Consider the following 17,500-nt stretch of genomic DNA (forward strand, 5'->3'; position numbering starts at 1 on the left):
TTTCTCCAGGAACAGCGCTGATTGCTATTAGTGTAGGGGCACTGGGCTTTGGAGTTTCCTGAAAGCTCTCGTATCTGTAACTTTCCAGGATTCTCATGACCATGTCACACTCACACACACTTCATAGATGAGGAAGTTGAAACTTGGGAGGAGTGACTTGCTCTGGGGGTTTCTTCCCTGTCTAGTCACCCATGTCCTCATAATCAACAAGGGGTTTGTGGGGAGATACTTTGAGACTGTGTGGATACCTCCCATCTCACCACACTTGCCCCCAGGATCCAGGGGTGATTTTTCTAACTCCCTCACTTCCTTTATACCTATGAGTTGGCCTCTGCCTGTAGGGTAAAGCTTTCATTTCTCTGCTTAATTGGCTACAGATGCCAGAAGGAAGTACCACCACCCGAGGGGCTTAAACAACAGACATTTGCATAGAGTCAGCTCTCGGCACAAAAAGCCTAGGAACGAGGCAGTCACAGGGTTTGTTCCGCCGAGGGTTCTGAGGGCAGGATCTGTTCCAGGTCTCTCTCTTTGGTTGGTAAATGGCCATCTTTTCCCCGTGTCTTCACATCACCCTTCCTGTGTGTGTCTATCTCTGTGTCTCAATTTCCTGTGTTTATAAGGACACCAGTTGTGTAGGACAAGGGCCGGCCTGACGACCTCGTTTGAACTTGATTATCTCTGTGCAGATTCTATCTCTAAATAAGGTCACCTTCGATGGAGTTGCCATTGTGACTCCGTGGTAACAAACCGGACCCGTATCTAGGAGGACACAGGTTCCATCTCTCGCCTCACCCCGTGGGTTAAGGATCCAGTGTTGCTGTGGCTGGGGTGTAGGCTGGCAGCTGTAGCTCTGATTCCACCCCTAGCCTGGGAACTTCCAGGTGCCACAGAAACTTCCATGTGCTGCAAAACAAAACACCACCACCACCAAAAACCAAATAAGGTCACATTCTGAGGTACTTGGGGTTAGGATGCCAACATTCACTTTTAGGGGGAGTCAAAATTCACCCCCAAACTTATTTTGTTTGTTAATTCTTTTTTTTTTTTTTTTGGCTGCTCCGAGGCCAATGGAGTTCCTCAGTCAGGGATCAGATCTGAGCCTCAGTTGTGGTCTAAGCCGAAGCTGCAGCAACACCAGATCCTTAACCCAATGTGCCGGGCCAGGAATCAAACCTGCATCCCAGCGCTCCCAAGATGCTACGGGTCCTGGTGCACCACACTGGGACCTCCTATTAATTGACTCCTTTTTTTTGTCTTTTTGCCATTTCTTGGGCTGCTCCCCGCGGCATATGGAGGTTCCCAGGCTAGGGGTTGATCGGAGCTGTAGCCGCCGACCTACACCAGAGCCACAGCAATGCGGATCCGAGCTGCATCTGTGACCTACACCACAGCTCACGGCAACACCAGATCCTTAACCCACTGAGCAAGGGCAGGGATCGAACCCGCAACTTCATGGTTCCTAGTCGGATTCGTTAACCACTGCGCCACGACGGGAACTCCTGACTCTTAATTTATTTAAGACATCCCTATCAACTCTTACTGGTCCACCTGTCCCAGATTTGGGCCAGTGGCAGCTCCTGAGAGCTGGTTCCTGTGTCCTTTTGACTTGTCCCCAAGATTCTTTGAGCACGTTCTCACTTTCTGGCAACAAAAAGATGTTCCAGATTCCTTCTTTGCCCCAGGACCAGAATCATTTCTTTCTCCAAGGAGAGATACCTTTGCGAGGTTTGCTTGTCGCACCTGGTGTATCACTGTTTCTAAAAACAACTTATCCGAAGACACCTCTGCTTGCAGTTCAGCATCCGGTGTTCAGCTGCTCCTTCCCTCCGCATATTCCTCACACCCTCTCCGAGATCATCCACAGAGGCCTCGGATACGAGAAGCCTCTTATTTAAGCTGTTGTCAGTCACTTAGGTGTAGAGCACCTGTTGCTTTTCGACAAGGTAGGGGTTTGGAGGGGGTCTTTTGAATAGAGGCTTGCAGAAGTTCCTGGGCCAGGCATCGAACCTGCGCCCCAGCGGAGCCACAGCAGTGACAACGCTGAATCCTTAACCCGCGAGGCCACCTGGAGTAGGGTTTGATATGAGAAGGGGCAGAGGGAGGAGGGAGGCCCTGAAGTCCGAGGTCACCCCGGGAGGAAAAGGAAAACGGGAAGGGGGCCCTCACGCTTCAAGTCTCTCCGCGCATCGCCGGGGGACCTGCTGAAGGAAGCTTCCCTTTCTGCCTGCCAGGAAGTGTGCCCAGGGAAGGGGAGAACCCGGGGAAAAACCCACTGCTCCCTGCCTGCCTGTCTGTGCCCTCTCCTGAAATAGCCACCCAGTGATGAAAGTCAGGCTGCACGAGGGAGGCAGACAAGGTATAAAGCTGTCAAGACCCCACCATTTGAACAAACATTTTAAATGGTTTCCTCAACTTCTTATCTCCCTCTCTCTCTCTTTTTTTGTCTTTTTGCCTTTTCTAGGGCCGATCCCACGGCATATGGAGGTTCCCGGGCTAGGAGTCAAATCGGAGCTGTATCCACCGGCCTACACCAGAGCCACAGCAACTCGGGATCTGAGCCGCATCTTCGACCTCCACCCCAGCTCACTGCAACTCGGGATCCTTAACCCACTGAGCGAGGCCAGAGATCGAACCCTCAACCTCATCATTCCTCGTCAGATTCATTTAACCACTGAGCCGCAACGGGAACTCCTTTGTTTTTTTGTTTTTGTTTTTTTTTCCTTTTTAGGCACATGGATGTTCCCAGGCTAGGGGTTGAGTCGGCCACAGCTGGGGTCCATGCCACAGCCACAGCAACGCTGGATCTGAGCCGTCTGCGACCTACACCACAGCTCACAGCAACGCGGGATCCTTAACCCACTGAGCAAGGCCAGGGATCACACCTGCATCCTCTTGGATACTAGTCAGGTTCGTAGTCCACTGAGCCACGACAGAATTCCCTCCTTAGTTTTTAATTGAGAGGAAACCCACATAACATAAAAGTCATTTATCCGCTATACAGGGTCCGTGTGAGTGGTACACTCGCAATCTGTACACTCCTCACCAACAAATTCAAGAATATCTTCATCACCCCCAACAGAAGCCTGTATCTCCCAAGCCTCTGGCACCCCCCCCCCCATCTCCTTTAAGTCTCTATGCTTTTGTCTATCGCAAATATTCCTTAGAAAGGGCATCATGCCAAGTCTGGCCTTTCGTGCCTGACTCCTGTCATTTAACACAGTACATATGTTGGTGCTTCCTTTTTATGGCTGAATAAAACTCCACGGTATTTCAGACAGATCCCCTGTGTTTATCTGTTCACTAGTTGATGCGCATCAGGTTGTTTCCACTTTGGAGGCTACTGTGAATAAGGCTGCTAGGAACATTCACATGCACGTTTTTTTGCGTGAATGTGTGTTTTTAGTTTCCTAGGGTGTGTACCTGAGAATGAAATGATCAGGCCACATTACAACTCTGTGTTGAAAGTTTTGAGGAACTGCCAAACTTTTCCATTGTGGTGATACCATCCTGCCTTCCCATCAGCGGTGTAGGAAGGACTCCGTTTCCCTGCCAACACTTTCTGTTTTCTGTTGTTTTCTTTCAGAGCCATCCTACAGAGTGGGGAGTGATAACTTCCTTGTGGTTTTGATTGACATTTCCCTGTTGAGAAGGATACTGAGCATCTTTTCATGTGCTTACGGCCATGTGTACATCTTCTTTGGAGAAATGTCTAGTGCAATTCTTTGCTTAGTTTAACTTGGGTTACTTACCTTGGTATTGTGGGCTTGTTTATATATTCTGGATGCTCGAGTTATCAGATGCCTTCCAAATACATGCTCCCATTACGTGCGTTGCCTTTCCATTTTCTGGATGGGGTGCTTCAATTCACACAAGTTTTTACTTTTAAAGAAGCCCACCTTGCCTACTTTTTCTTTGCGTGCTTGGGCTTTTGATGTCAGAGCCAGGAAAGTGTGATTTAATCCAAGGCTGTGAAGACGTACAGCTATGTTTTCTTCTAAGAGTTTTAGGGTGTTAGCGCTCCCATTTTGATTTTCGCTCCATAATGATTGGATTTTGTGTGTGGTATGAAGTAGGGGTGCACTTTCTTTTACTTGCCTGTGGAAAGCCAGTTGTCCCGGCACCAGCTGTTGAAAAGACTGTTCTTTCCCATTGAACAGACTCGGCCCTCTTGCCAAAACTCAACTGACGGTAAATATAGGGAAGGGTTTCTCTCTGGACTCTCAACTCTGTTCCATAAACCTCTGTGTCTATCTTTATGCCAGTACCGACTTGACTTGATGACTTTAGCGTGCAGTTAAGTTTCGAAATCCGGAAGTGTTCCTCCAAATTTGTGTTTCTCTTTCTAGATTAGGTTGGCTCTTCTGAGCTCCTTGCATTTCCACCTGAATTTTAGGATCCGCTTGTCCATTTTCCCCTCTCTTTCTTAGCCTTTCTCTCCCTACGTCCCCTGTATTTCTAATACCCTCTATGGTGGTGAAGGGTTTCAGCTGCCAACTGGAGGCGCAGTCAGGGACTGTGGGACCAGGAACAAGCTCCTTCCCGTCTGTACAATGAAACAAAGAGTATCAATTCCACAGGGTCATTATTGTAAAGATTAGATTAAATACCTTAAAGGTCACAGAACAGCCCATGAATTGTTTAGCTCATCAGCTTGTTTCAAGGTGTCATAAAAACAAGAATGACCACCTTTTTTTTTGCTGATATATATAAACTTATACACTTCACTAACTGTTGAATAAAGAATGCCTCCAGGTCAGTGAAGAGTTTATAGAAGGCTACTTACACGACATTTTATATGTCACCACTCGAAAGGTGATATGACACAATCATCACCATTTTATACATGATGTATTAGTTTCCAACACAAGACTAATCTGTCTGTGAAAGAATGGGCTTTTTAGTTGTGTTCACCCCAGGATCCCTTGTTCCTAGAACCGTACCTGTCTTTGAGGTCCATAACTCAATCATTATTTGTTGGGGAAGAAAGAGGTGAGAAATGACCATCTTTTTGTGGGCACTTGACCTGTTCCCATTCCACACAGGGAGCCAAACACGTGGCTTGAGTCACCTCATTCAATCTCATCATAGTGCCTGAGGGGGATAGCATCATTATTCCCAGTTTTACCAATGGACCTTGGACACCAAGGCATGGAGGACTTCAGTAACGTTGGTCGCAGAGCTGAGCTGAGATTTCCATCCAGGCAGGTGACTCTCAACCCCAGAAGATGGCCCTCTGAGCCAAGGCTACTGGCCCATCTTCTCAGGGCTGAGGGAGGGGCTTAGAGGGGTGGCTTCTGGGCTGACTTCCAAGAAGTGGGTCTTAGGAAACTTGCAGGCACTTCTTACTTGGAGACACCCCAGATTCTGCATCTCCCTCTGTTCCAGGCTCTTCAAGTAGATCTAATGGGTAGAGTGGAGCCAGATGAAACTCTGCCTGTCCCCGCCAGCCTGGTCCCTGGCCATCCCTTGCCTAGAGAGCGACCATAACCTCCAGTCAGCATCCCTGTCCCCAGTCCCTTCCTACCACACCCACCAGTGGATCCAATTACAGATCTGACCTTGTCAACTCTGCACCTCAAAACTGGGAGTGGTCCCACCGCCCACAGGAGCAAGGCTGAGCTCTACTGGTGAGAGGCGCCACACAAACCTTGAACACAGATGAACTCAGTTCAGATGCCAGCTCTACCCTTTCTTGACCTCTGAGCCTCAGTTTCCTTGTGTTTAAAGCAGGAGACATCCATGAGCACTAGAGATCCAAAGTACTGAGCAATTTCATGGGGCCAGCCAAGCTCTGCTCCATCGGCCATCCCTCCTGCCCACCCCACCCCACCCTAACCTCATACCCCTTGCCTGTGGGCTCCTTTTGCACTATTTAGGGCCCTCAAGGCCACGTCTCCCTTGCTGGGACACATCCTTGGATGTGGAAGTCATTTCTCTTGTCCAAGCCAACAGCCCACGTCTTCCCATGGTGTTTGATTAGGATGTGTCTTGGAGCCCCCTTGTGCCCTTGGCTCCTGTCCCCATGTCCCAGCAGCCCCAGTTCATGTCGGGAGACGGTTTTCCCTTTTTGTCAAATGGATGGGTAACCCCCGCCTTACCTGCTTCTCCGGACAGATGACCATCAAGCCTGGATGTGTTTTTCCAAAGCATCTTGGGAAAGCCCCTAAACAGTATTACTAATGGCTGTGAGGCCCTCTCGAGCCCTCCCACCCGATGACCTTCTGTCATCCCACTCTGATTGCAGCAAGTGGACGGCGTGGGCGGGGTTCCCCCTGCTCAGCCCGGTCCTCATCATCTCTCCATGCAGCCTCTGCTTCTTCCTTCTCCACTTCCTCCTGCCACCCTCCCAGCGCCCCTGTCTCATACAACCCAGAGAGACAATGGACTCTCCTCTCCGAATTGCTGAGCAGCAAAGATTAGAAGGGGGGTCTCCTAAACTGGACTCATGAGAAGCCCTTGCATATGTAAAGGGCTCTCACTGAACGCTCCCCACCCTCTGCCAGGGGAGGGCTGTTACTGCCGGCTGGGAGCAGACTTTGCAAAGCTAGCCAGGAGCTGAGTGGGGTGCTCAGCGTTTTCTACCCTGTATGTATGGATGAGGAAGAGATCAGACACGCTGGCTTCCCCAATTTCAGTCTTTTTCCCATTGGAGGACCTGCCTCCTGGCTCCCCTATGTACATGCTGAGCCCACTCAGGCTGGACAGGGACTGCAGAGCGGGCCCTGATCTAGAGCAAGTGTTGGTCGATCATATATTCATTCTGCAAACACTGGCCATGGGACAGGTGTTCTGCTTGGCATCGGGTGGGTATAGAAATGAGACATTGATATCAAGGTGTCCGGTCAGGTGGGATACACAGACAGACAGCTGGTCATTGTCATCCAGGTGACGTGGGCCACTGGGCTGCCACACAGGTGTGTTCCTAGGAGGCCAGAGCAGGGAGGCTGGAGACACCAAGAGTTTCCATGAGAGGCAAAACGGGGAGGACCAGGGAAGGTTTAGGAGTAGAAGTGGCAGTGACAAGAGTCTCCAAACACGGGTCTCAGGCTGGGATTCCAGAATTGGGGGGGGGGCAGAGTGAGGGGGTGTCGTGACCCACTCTGACAACTGAGCAGAGCAATGATTTCCGAAGCCCTGGCACAGTCCCCACCGCCTGTCCTCCTCCAAACCTCAGCACAGCCATCCTCCCGCTCCCCACCAGCGGATCCCCCACTCTCCTCCCAGCAAAACCAGCCATCCTCCCTCTCCCCTTCCTATGGTCCCCACCCCCTCATGAGCACCCCTTTTCTGAGGTTGGGGTCCCCAAAGGAGACCCTGAGTCGAGGATTTGGTGGCCAGTGGCTTCCAGGGGAAGCCAGCAAGGGAGGGGAAAGCAGACCCCCAAAGGGAGGGTTCAGCCCAGCCCTGCCTTGTGGAGGGAAACTGGCTCAACCCCCCCCCCCCCCGTCCCCCACCAGGAACTCAGAAAGCAGGGTGGGTCACCCTGGACCTGGAGTCTGTACCCTCCAGCAGACATTGTCAAGGGCTTCCCAGAGGATGTAAGTTTCCAGGCACAGCCCACTTTCCTAGTGTCTGCAGGCTAGGCGGCTCTGGCAGCTGGGGGGCCAGGACCTCAAGGTCACCAAGAGCCAGTATGTGCGAGTGTGGGAAAGGGGTCCCAGCGGATAGGGACAGACAATGACGGCATCGGCTGTCTTCTACGCCCCCTCCACCAGCACCTGTAATGGCAGGTTCTGCACACTTGATCTCGTATCTCTCCCCCACTAAAGCCTGGCACATGGCACACGCTCAATAAGAGTTGGTGAATCAATCAGTCAATCAAATAATCAATGAAAGGAAGGACATAGGGTGACTTTAACCATTTTCAGCTGAAGAAATCAAGGCTCGGAGATGTGAGGGACTCACCCAGGCTCCCACAGGGCATGAGCAGCACAGCCGGGATCCCCATTAGCATTCAGCTACACTTCGGCGCTTCGCCCTGGCAGGGCAAGGCCTGCCTCCCCCAGCCTTTTTTTCTCTTTTTTTTGTGTGTGTTTTAGGGCTGCACTGCAGCATATGGAGGTTCCCAGGCCAGGGGTCAAATCAGAGCTGTATCCACCGGCCTACACCACAGCCACAGCAACACTAGATTGGAGCCGCATCTGCGACTTACACCAGAGCTCACGGCAACACCAGATCCCCGACCCACTGAGCAAGGCCAGGGATCGAACCCGCTTCATCACGGATCCTAGTTGGATTCATTTCCACTGCACCACAAGAGGAACTCCATCAGCCCTTTCTTAAAGTGACTGAGATAAACCCTGACTCAGCTGGGCAACCACTTCCCCTCTGCCGATCTGGGAGGCTTCTAGGGCTTTCAAAGAAGGGAGGGGACGTCTTCTCTTGGAAAGGGGAGGGTATATAAGCACATGTTTTCTCCTAGCAGCCTGATCAAGGCCAGTGGGCAGCTGCAGTGCCCTGCAGGAAACAGGCTCCTTGCTCCAACGCCTCTCCTCCTGCATCGCCGCTTTGAGCCCTGAGCTGCCTCTTCTGCTCTCCAAGACATGGCAGGCCCTGTGACTGTCGCAGCCAGCCTCCTGTTCCTGGGGCTGTGTGCCTACAGCTTTGCCCCTGCAGGTAAGACCTCCAACCCTGGGTCTCTTGGGCAGGACGGCTGTCCCAAGGGCACATCTGGGATGGCACAGTGGAGGGTGGAGGACCCACCAACCCAGGTCTGGAGGGGAATCATAAGAAGCGGGGCAGCCCAGCGGCTGGACGGGAGGTGTTCCATGCAGGGGATGGACTCTGCACTGAAGCCCAGAGTCAAGGGCAGGCTGGGAAAGGTCAGGGCCCTTCTCTCTCCTGTCTTCTAGACTCCGTGACCATGCCCTCCTCCTGCTGCATATACTTCATTTCCAAGAAAATTCCCGAGAGCCGAGTGGCAAGCTACCAGCTGTCCAACAGCAGCGTCTGCCCCCAGGCAGGGGTGATGTAAGTAACTACTTCTCGTGGCCACCTGACGGGCACAGGCCAGGAAGAGACGAGCCTCCAGGGTCCCCACGGGCCCCGCTCTGTGATCCTGGGGAAGTCACCTCACCTCTCTGAGCCTCAGCTGCCTCACCTGTACAACTAGAAAGAGGATTTGAGCACCCTCGGCACTTATGGAGCGCCCAATACATACGAGGCACCATTTGGGGCACATGACATTCCTTTTTGCTATTGTACAGCACAGGGAACTCTAGCCAATCCCTTGAGATAGGACACGATGGGAGAGAGTATGAGAAAAAGAATGTATATCTGTGTGTGACTGGGTCGCTATGCTGTACAGCAGACATTGACACAGCACTGTAAATCGATTATACTTTAATAAAAATGCATCAATTTTTTAAAAATAAAATAAATTTTTAAAATAAAATGAGGGAGGAAAACCCCCCCACATTCCTTTAACTAAGCCCTTCTATTTTTTTTTTTAATTTTTTATTTTTTTTGTCTTTTTGCCATTTCTTGGGCTGCTTCCGCGGCATATGGAGGTTCCCAGGCTAGGGGTAGAATCGGAGCTGTAGCTGCCAGCCTACGCCAGAGCCACAGCAACGCAGGATCTGAGCTGTGTCTGCAATCCACACCACAGCTCACGGCAACGCCGGATTGTTAACCCACTGAGCAAGGGCAGGGATCGAACCTGCAACCTCATGGTTCCTAGTCAGATTTGTTAACCACTGCGCCATGACGGGAACTCCTAACTAAGCCATTCTATGAGCTAGGATTGATCATCCTCATTTTATAAGGGGCAACCGAGGCTCAGAAAGGTGACTGCCTCAAGGCCACCTGGGGCTCCAAATCAATTCAGTTACAAGGCAGAAAGTGTGACTCACTTTGTCAAGAGTGGCATGCTGCAGGAAGGTGAGCTTAGTAATCATAATTTTCCCCACTGGCACCCAACCTGTGGTGCCATTGCCCGCTCAGAGCTGCCTTTAGGGCAACCCACCAACATCCCCTCCCCCCCGCCCCCTGATCTGCATCCTTATTGGCCACCCTTTTTTTCCTTTTTTTTTTTTTTTGGTCTTTTTTTCTTTTAGGGCCACACCCGAGGCATATGGAGGTTCCCATCCAGGCTAGGGGTCCAATTGGAGCTGTAGCCGCCAGCCTACACCACAGCCACAGCAATGCAGGATCCGAGCCGTGTCTGCAAGCTACACCACAGTGCATGGCAATGCTGGATCCTTAACCTGCTGAGCGGGGCCAGGGATCGAACCTGCCTCCTCAGGGATGCTAGTCAGGTTCGTTAACCACTGTACCACAATGGGAACTCTCTGGCGACCCTTTCTTGAGAAGTATGTAAACAGAGGGCATCTGTCTTCTTGGGGGTTTTCAAAGCATTTTCTGTCTCTGCTCATCCGCTTGGGGAGAGGTGGTGTTTCTTCCCTCAGACTCAGGGTTATCCAAAGGCAGGGCTCAGCCTCCGCCACCTGACAGGGAGGCTATTGAATATGAACATGAGGTTATTGAAACAAAAGGGCAACAGATGCAGACAGAAGGCGCCGTGTCAGGAGGCTGGGACCATGGCTTGTCCTCGGAGCTTGCACACGACCTCCTTATAAAGTGAGGTGATCCGAGCCCCCTGCCAGGCCTCACCTGTGCCCTGTTGTTCTTCCCACAGCTTCACCACCAGGAAGGGCCAGAAGTTCTGTGGTGACCCCAAGCAGCTGTGGGTCCAGAAGTACATGAAGAAATTGGACGCCAAGCGGAAGAAAGCCTCCACTAGGATCAGGGCGATGGGCACCGGAGCCCCGGTCCGGAGAGGCCCTGCCAACAGCACCTCCATCTAAACACCGCCCAGCCCCCAGCCGTGACCGGCAGCGGGGGGCCCGGTGAGCCAGCAGTGACGGGCAAAGGGCTAATGTTCCTATTTCTTAGCATCGTTCTCAGGGGATGTGTCTAGTGTATTAAAAAAAAAAAAACAAGGCAGGGACACTGCTCCTGGGGCAGAGTAAAATCTCCAAGCACCCGGGGCCTCTTGCCTTCCTGGGCAGGGGGAGAAGCTCCTGGAGGGAGGGCCATGTTGCCCTCTGCCTCCTCCTGGGCGGGCCCTTCTCTGACTTCTGGGTTCCACCAGAGCCCGAGTGCGTGAGGCCTAACCTGCAGACAGACTCTGCTGTGCCTTCGCCTGCAGCTGGCTTCCAGGGGCCCTCTGGTCTTGCTGCGGGGGCCCCCCCGGGCTGCCTGTCTGTCTCTCTGTCTGGTGATGCGTGACCTCCCAGGATTGACAGCCCTGGGGATACTCCTGGCCTGTCCCACTTGCCGCCTCCCGCGTGACTAAAAACTCAACAAAAGGTAGGGCCCTTGGCTGCCTTCACCGCCAGGTCCCGGCCCTCCAGGCCCACCTCTCGTGGGAGACAAGCAATCCCAGGGACGCACTGGCTGTCGAAATGAAACAGGCCTGGAGGACCAGGAGGAGGGGCCGGGCTGGGGAGCTGAATTCCTTTGTGAAGCTGTGGGTTTGAGGAGGCATTCTGCTTCATGGCACGGCTCGCTGCCTGCTGCTTTGGGGGCAAAGCCCCACTCAGGCTTTCAGGCTGGTCTTTCCCCACATTTGGGTGGGGGGAAGATGGGGAGGGGGTGGAGGGGGGGAGAGGATCCCAGTTTTTTTCCCTATGCATGAGATACATGCGATTTGTATGTCAAGTACAGACAGACACACTTGCTGTTCTCAAATAACCCAAGTAAAGGGTGATTTCTGCTTTGAAGGTGGTCGTGTCTTGCCTGTTCTCATCTCCCTTGGGTGGCAGGGTTGGGGTGTAGACAGCGGAGTGTATGCCCCAGAGATCACCCGGAGCTGCCCATCCGAGGCAGCCTGAGCCCTGGGCTCTTGGCTGACCTTGCATCCTGTGATCAATGTTGATAAACATATATGCATAGCTGTGTTCCATTAAATTACTAAAAAATTTTGACAGAACGCATTATTGCACAAGAATCTGTTCAGGCACCAAGAGGCTGTTAAATGACTGAAAGATGATCTCAGGCTTTAAAGAATTAGGGAGAAAAATAATAACACATCCACACCCACAAATCCCAAGCCATGTGGGTTTAATCCCAATCCTGATTATTAAGAAGCATGACCTTGAAATACATCACTTAACCTCTCCAAGCCTCAGTTTCCCTGTAAAATGGGGAGAAGGAGATAGTTCAACTTTGGGTTTTCCCCAGAAGCTGTCCCCAAAACAAAGATTTGGTTTCAAATAGTCTCTTTAGGAGGTACAGGGCATAACACCAGGAGAATGGGGAGGAAATGCTGGGGAAGGAAGGCAGCCAAGAAGAGGGTTTTATTGGAGTCCCCGCTGCGGCTCAGCAGTGACAAACCCAACTAGTATCCATGAGGATGAGGGGTATATCTGGATATCCCTGGCTCTGCTCAATGGGCTAAGGATCCGGCGTTGCTGCAAGCTGTGGTGTAGGTGGCAGACTCCGCTCGGATCTAGCGGTGCTGGGGCAGAGGCTGGCAGCTGTGGCTCTGATTCGACCCCTAGCCTGGGAACTTCCACATGCGGCGGAGTGTGTTATCCAGCAGAGGGAATTAGAGCTCCATCCACTGGGAAGAGGCGGGAGACCCACAGCCTCAGAATGACCCACTCCTCCATCATTTTCAGCCGGGGAGGGGTGGGCTGACCGTCTGCAGAGCACGCAGCAGGACTGGCAAGAGGCTATTTAAGTTCTTTTTAACTTGATACAAAGCAGAATCAAGGGTAGCATTAAACGCAAAGAAGAAGACATTCTGATGGGGCGGGGGGAGCCCAGAGACCCTTACAGAGCTGGTGTCTGAACAGTGATTGAGGTTTTGCACTGAAAAGAAGAGTGTTTTTCTAAGGATGGAAGAGAGCTGGTGCCTTCAGGGATGAGAAACTGAACTATGAACAGACATTGGCCAGACCATAGGGGACAATAAAACTCGAGCCCACCGCCTCTGCAACAACCACCCGAGAAGGCTCAGTCACTGCCAGCTTCCTAATTACCCCCCTTTTCCAACTCAGCACCAACCAGAGAAAACCAAAAATACTCCTGAATTAATCACATTACATGTTCTAGTTATCTCACCACCAGCTTCCCAGGCCAACAGCCCCAGTCAAGACATACCTGTGCCTTTCCTCTGGTCCTCCCTGAAGCTCTCCCACTCCAGGCCTGCAAGTCTCTGCCGAACACAAGCGAAGCCTCTGACTCCCTTGTTTGAGCAAGCGTAGAATAAACAGCCTTTGCTGGTTCTCACCTGGGTGGTCCTTGTTTACTTCATCAGGGAAGATGTATAACCTGGTACAGCTGCAGCCAGGGCCATGGGAGGGTTGAAGTAGGTGGTGGCGAGGAGGGGAGTGTATGAAGATGCTGGCACTCTGTCCTGCTGCTGGTGGGTGTCTCCTGGGCCAGTGTCTTTGGAGGACAGTCTGGTAGCATATGTTCAAATGCTAAACACACATACCAGCCATTGCACTCCTACACATATGCACAGAGGTGCATGAATGAGGAGGCAGGCATCTCCATCATTAAGCATAGAAAACTGACAACAACCCGATTGGCCATTCATGGGGGCTCGCCCGAGATATATTTTTAAGTGATGGAGTTCCGTCGTGACTCAGTATTAATGAACCCGACTAGCATCCATGAGGACTCAGGTTTGACCCCTGGCCCTGCTCAGTGGGTTAAGGATCCGGCGTTGCTGTGAGCTGTGGTGTAGGTCACAGATGAGGCTTGGATCCCGTGTTGCTGTGGTTGTGGCATGGGCCATGGGCTGCAGCTCCGATTCAACCCCCAGCCTGGGAACCTTCATATGCTGTGAATGTGGCCCTAAAAAGACCAAAAAAAAAAAAAAAAATCTGTTTTTTAAGTGAAAAGAAGCAAGGTGCCTAAGGCACCTTATTCCTGCAAAAAAAGATATAGGTATGGTTAGCAACTTGATGGACACTAACTATCAAGGGTGGTTGCTTTGACAAGTCAGAGTCAGAGAGAGAGGAAACACATCTCTCTCTCCTTTTTTTTTTTTTTTTTTTTGGAGTAGGTGTGGCGCCTAGAAGTTCCCAGGCCAGGGATTGAAACCGTTCCAGGTCCTTAACCCACTGAGCCACCAGGGAACTCATACGCTTCACACTTTTCTGGGGTATTTAAACTTTTTGCTATGTGCTTTTAACCCTTTGGTAATAAAAGCTAGTGTAAGGGAGTTCCTGTTGTGGCACAGTGAGTTAAGAACCTAATGTCTCTGTGAGGATGCAGGTTCGATCCCTGACCTCGTTCAGTGGGTTAAGGATCCCGTGTTGTGGTGAGCTGTGGTGTAGGTCACAGATGCGGCTTGGATCTGGCATTGTTGTGGCTGGCATCTGCAGCTCTGACTGAACCCCCAGCCCGGGAACCTCCAAATGCTTCAGGTGTGACACTAAAAAGAAAAAAAGTGTGTATAGAGGCTGTTAACACATTGCCCGGGCCCATTTCCCTGGGGCGGTCCCCTTCAGAGGGCTCCTGATCTCTTGGAACAGCCGGGAGATCTGTGTCTCTGCACCTGGCTGGGTCCTTTAGACTGAAGGGTGCACTGCTGGGTCAGGCTGGAAGTGCCAGGGAATGAGCAGCCCCACCAGGCAGCCCCCAGCCAGTGGCTAAAGTGGATGCCTAACACCATCCCGGGTCCCTAACTCCTTGGCTGAAATAGCTCTGGGGAGTGTGTTCTCTGCTCTCTGCCCATAGTTGCCCCATTTCCCAATCAGTCACTGGCTTGACAACACACCCTTACTGGCTGCCTTCCACCCCCACCTCCCCACCCCACCCCCGCCGGTGTCTCTGCCTTTCCTAAATAAACTACATATCTTGAACGCTTGGAGTCTGTTTACGGGAGAAAGCAAATGAAGCCAACTCTTTTTTTTTTTTTTTTGCTTTTTAGGACCACACTCGTGGCATATGGAGGTTCCCAGGCTAGGGGTCTAACTGGAGCTATTGCTGCTGGCCTATGCCATGGCAACAGCCACAGCCACAGCCACAAGGGATCTGAGCCAAGTCTTCGACCCACACCACACCACAGCTACAGCAAATGCCATATCCTTAACCCACTGAGCCAGGTCAGGGATGGAACCTACAACCTCATGGTTCCTAGTTATGAGGTTGCTAGTCGAATTCGTATCCACTGCGCCATGACAGGAAGTCCCAAGCCAGCTCTTTTAAATGATGAAAACAAAATAAAGACAACTTGGTTTGGGAAGTCAGATGGACCTGGATTTGATCACAGCCTCCTCGGTTTCTGGCTGTGTGATGCTGGAGGAAGCCAGATGAGCTCTTTGGCCTCTGTTTCCACATCTGCAAAATGAGGAAAAAAGAGGTATCAATTTCATGGGCCTGCTGTGAGGACTAAATAAGGCAATTACTGCATAAGGAGCACCCAGCTTAATGCCTGGCACATAGGAAAGGCTCAATAAATGTCAGCTGCGGGCAGGCCCAAGCTTAGCCAGGAGGCAGAGAAGCTGCAGCTGGTCTTGCCATGGCCAGGGCACCTGGTTGATACTGCAGTCATTCCAGTGGCTCTGTGCCCCCTGTTTCCCTAATCTCATTTCTCTGGTGCCCATCAAATGTCTCTGGAGAAAAAAGGCGCTGATCCCTGGGGCACCTGAATTGTCCCCCCAAAGTCCCCGCCTGCCTCTGCTTCAGCTTGTTCTGGAATGCGTGCCTTGAATGTCGATGGTCATTCTGTGTGTGCGGAGATGACACCCTTCTGCCCTGCTTCTGGGAAGGCCACTGGCATGATCGCAAGGCACCAAGCCACCCGCAGTCTTTCTCAAGCTACCTTGAGACATTCCAGAGACAGAGGGTGTGCAAGGAGTTGCTGCAGTCACGGGGGGGGGGGGGGGGGGGGACGTGGGCGGGCTTCATTTGTGGCCATGGTATGCCAAAGTTGGCCTATGTTTGGGAGAGCTTCCACCTGAGACAAAATCTGTCATATGACTGAGTTTAAAAGCTCCATCACAGCCCACAGCTGGTGTATCAAAAAGTACAGAGTTCCCATGTGGCCCAGCGAGTTGAGGATCTAGCATTGTCACTGCAGCAGCTGAGGTTGCTGCTGTGGGTTTGATCCCTGGCCTGGGAACTTCTACATGCTGCACATGTGGCCAGTAAATAAAGAAAGAAAGAAGTGCAATCATGACCCATGAGTGGGAGCGGAAGCGAGCGCAGTTGAGCCCTGGAGCCCAAGGGGTGGGAGACCCAGAGAACAGCAGGTCTCAACCTTGGCTGGGCTTCCGAATCAGAAGCTGGCTTAAAATGCAGATTCCTGGGCCCTGCCCCATATGTGATGGCTGACTCTGCTGGGATGGGGCCCAGAAATTTGCATTCTTGAAGTTGCCCAAATGAGTGCAGCCACTCTGGAAATCAGTATGGAGATTTCTCACAAAATTAAAAGTATATAGGATCAGCATTCGGATAGAATTGCCATAGGATCAGCAATTCTACTTCTGTATTTTTCTGAGGGAAATGAAAACACTTACTTGAAAAGATATCTGCATCCCCATGCTCCCTGCACCATTATTTGCAATAGACAAGACGTGGAAGCAAACTAAGTGTCCATCGAAGGATGACTGGATAAAGATCACACAGGAGTTCCTGTTGTGGCTCAGCGGAAACGAATCTGACTAGCATCCATGAGGAATCAGGTTCGATCCCTGGCTTAGCTCAGTGGGTTAAGGTTCCGGTGTTGCCATGAGCTGTGGTGTAGGTCACAGATGTGGCTCGGATCTGGTGTTGCCGTGGCCAGCAGCTGCAGCTCCGATTCAACCTCTAGCTTGGGAAACTCCATATGTCGCGGGCGTGGCCCTAAAAACACAGAAAGAGAGAGATAGAGAGACAGAGAGAGAGAGAGAGAGAGAGAGAGAAAGAAAGAAGAAAGAAAACACACACAGTGGAATATTATTCAGCCATAAAAAAGAATCAAATCTCGCCATTTACAATAACATGAATGGACCTCGAGGGCATTATGCTGAGTGAAATAAGTCAGAGAAAGACAAATGCCATCTGATCTCACTTATGTGTGGAATCTAAAACACAGAAAAACAGAGTCAAAGTTTCAGAGAACAGATCGGTTGTTGCCAGAGGCGGTTGGGTAAGGGGTAGGCAACACAGGCGAAGGTGGTGAAAAGTACCTGTTTCCGGTTGTGAGTAAATCCTGGAGATACAGTTCAAAACGTGGTGACTATAGTTAACACTACTATATTGTATATTTGAAAGTCTAAAGAATGCATATACGTATGTGTGGCCGGGTTGCCTTGCTGTGCCTTAGAAAATTGACAGAACACTGTAAACCAGCTATGATAGAAAAAAATAAAAACCATTTAAAGAAAAAAAAAAAGTAAATCTAAGAGTAGATCTTAAAAGTCCTCATCGCAAGGGAGTTCTCGTGGTGCAGTGGGTTAAGGATACAGTGTTGTTTCTGCAGTGGTTTGGGTCACTGCTGTGGCACAGGTTCAGTCCCTAGCCTGGGAACTTTCACATGCCACAGGTGTAGTCAAAG

General features: G+C 51.3%; 1 protein-coding gene and 1 long non-coding RNA gene across 2 annotated transcripts; one reads left to right on the plus strand and one right to left on the minus strand.

Annotated features, from left to right (window-relative positions):
• Positions 1 to 2,923: 2,923 nt before the first annotated feature.
• On the minus strand, positions 2,924 to 13,186 carry LOC110259895 (uncharacterized). Its single transcript, XR_002342317.2, has 3 exons — positions 13,108 to 13,186; positions 4,941 to 5,400; positions 2,924 to 4,543 (listed from the first exon to the last, which is right to left on the minus strand). It is a non-coding gene; the product is annotated as an uncharacterized LOC110259895 (long non-coding RNA).
• CCL24 (C-C motif chemokine ligand 24) lies at positions 8,446 to 10,910 on the plus strand. Its single transcript, NM_001161434.1, is given in 3 exon segments — positions 8,446 to 8,616; positions 8,853 to 8,970; positions 10,637 to 10,910. Coding segments are annotated over 3 exon segments (360 nt in total). The 5' UTR covers positions 8,446 to 8,543; the 3' UTR covers positions 10,806 to 10,910.
• Positions 13,187 to 17,500: the final 4,314 nt, after the last annotated feature.

This window comes from Sus scrofa, chromosome 3, assembly GCF_054392235.1.
Source record: "Sus scrofa isolate SSC_HxYL_T2T_F1_AM1 chromosome 3, Sscrofa_HxYL_maternal_Yorkshire_Landrace_v2.0, whole genome shotgun sequence".
Lineage (NCBI taxonomy): Eukaryota > Metazoa > Chordata > Mammalia > Artiodactyla > Suidae > Sus > Sus scrofa.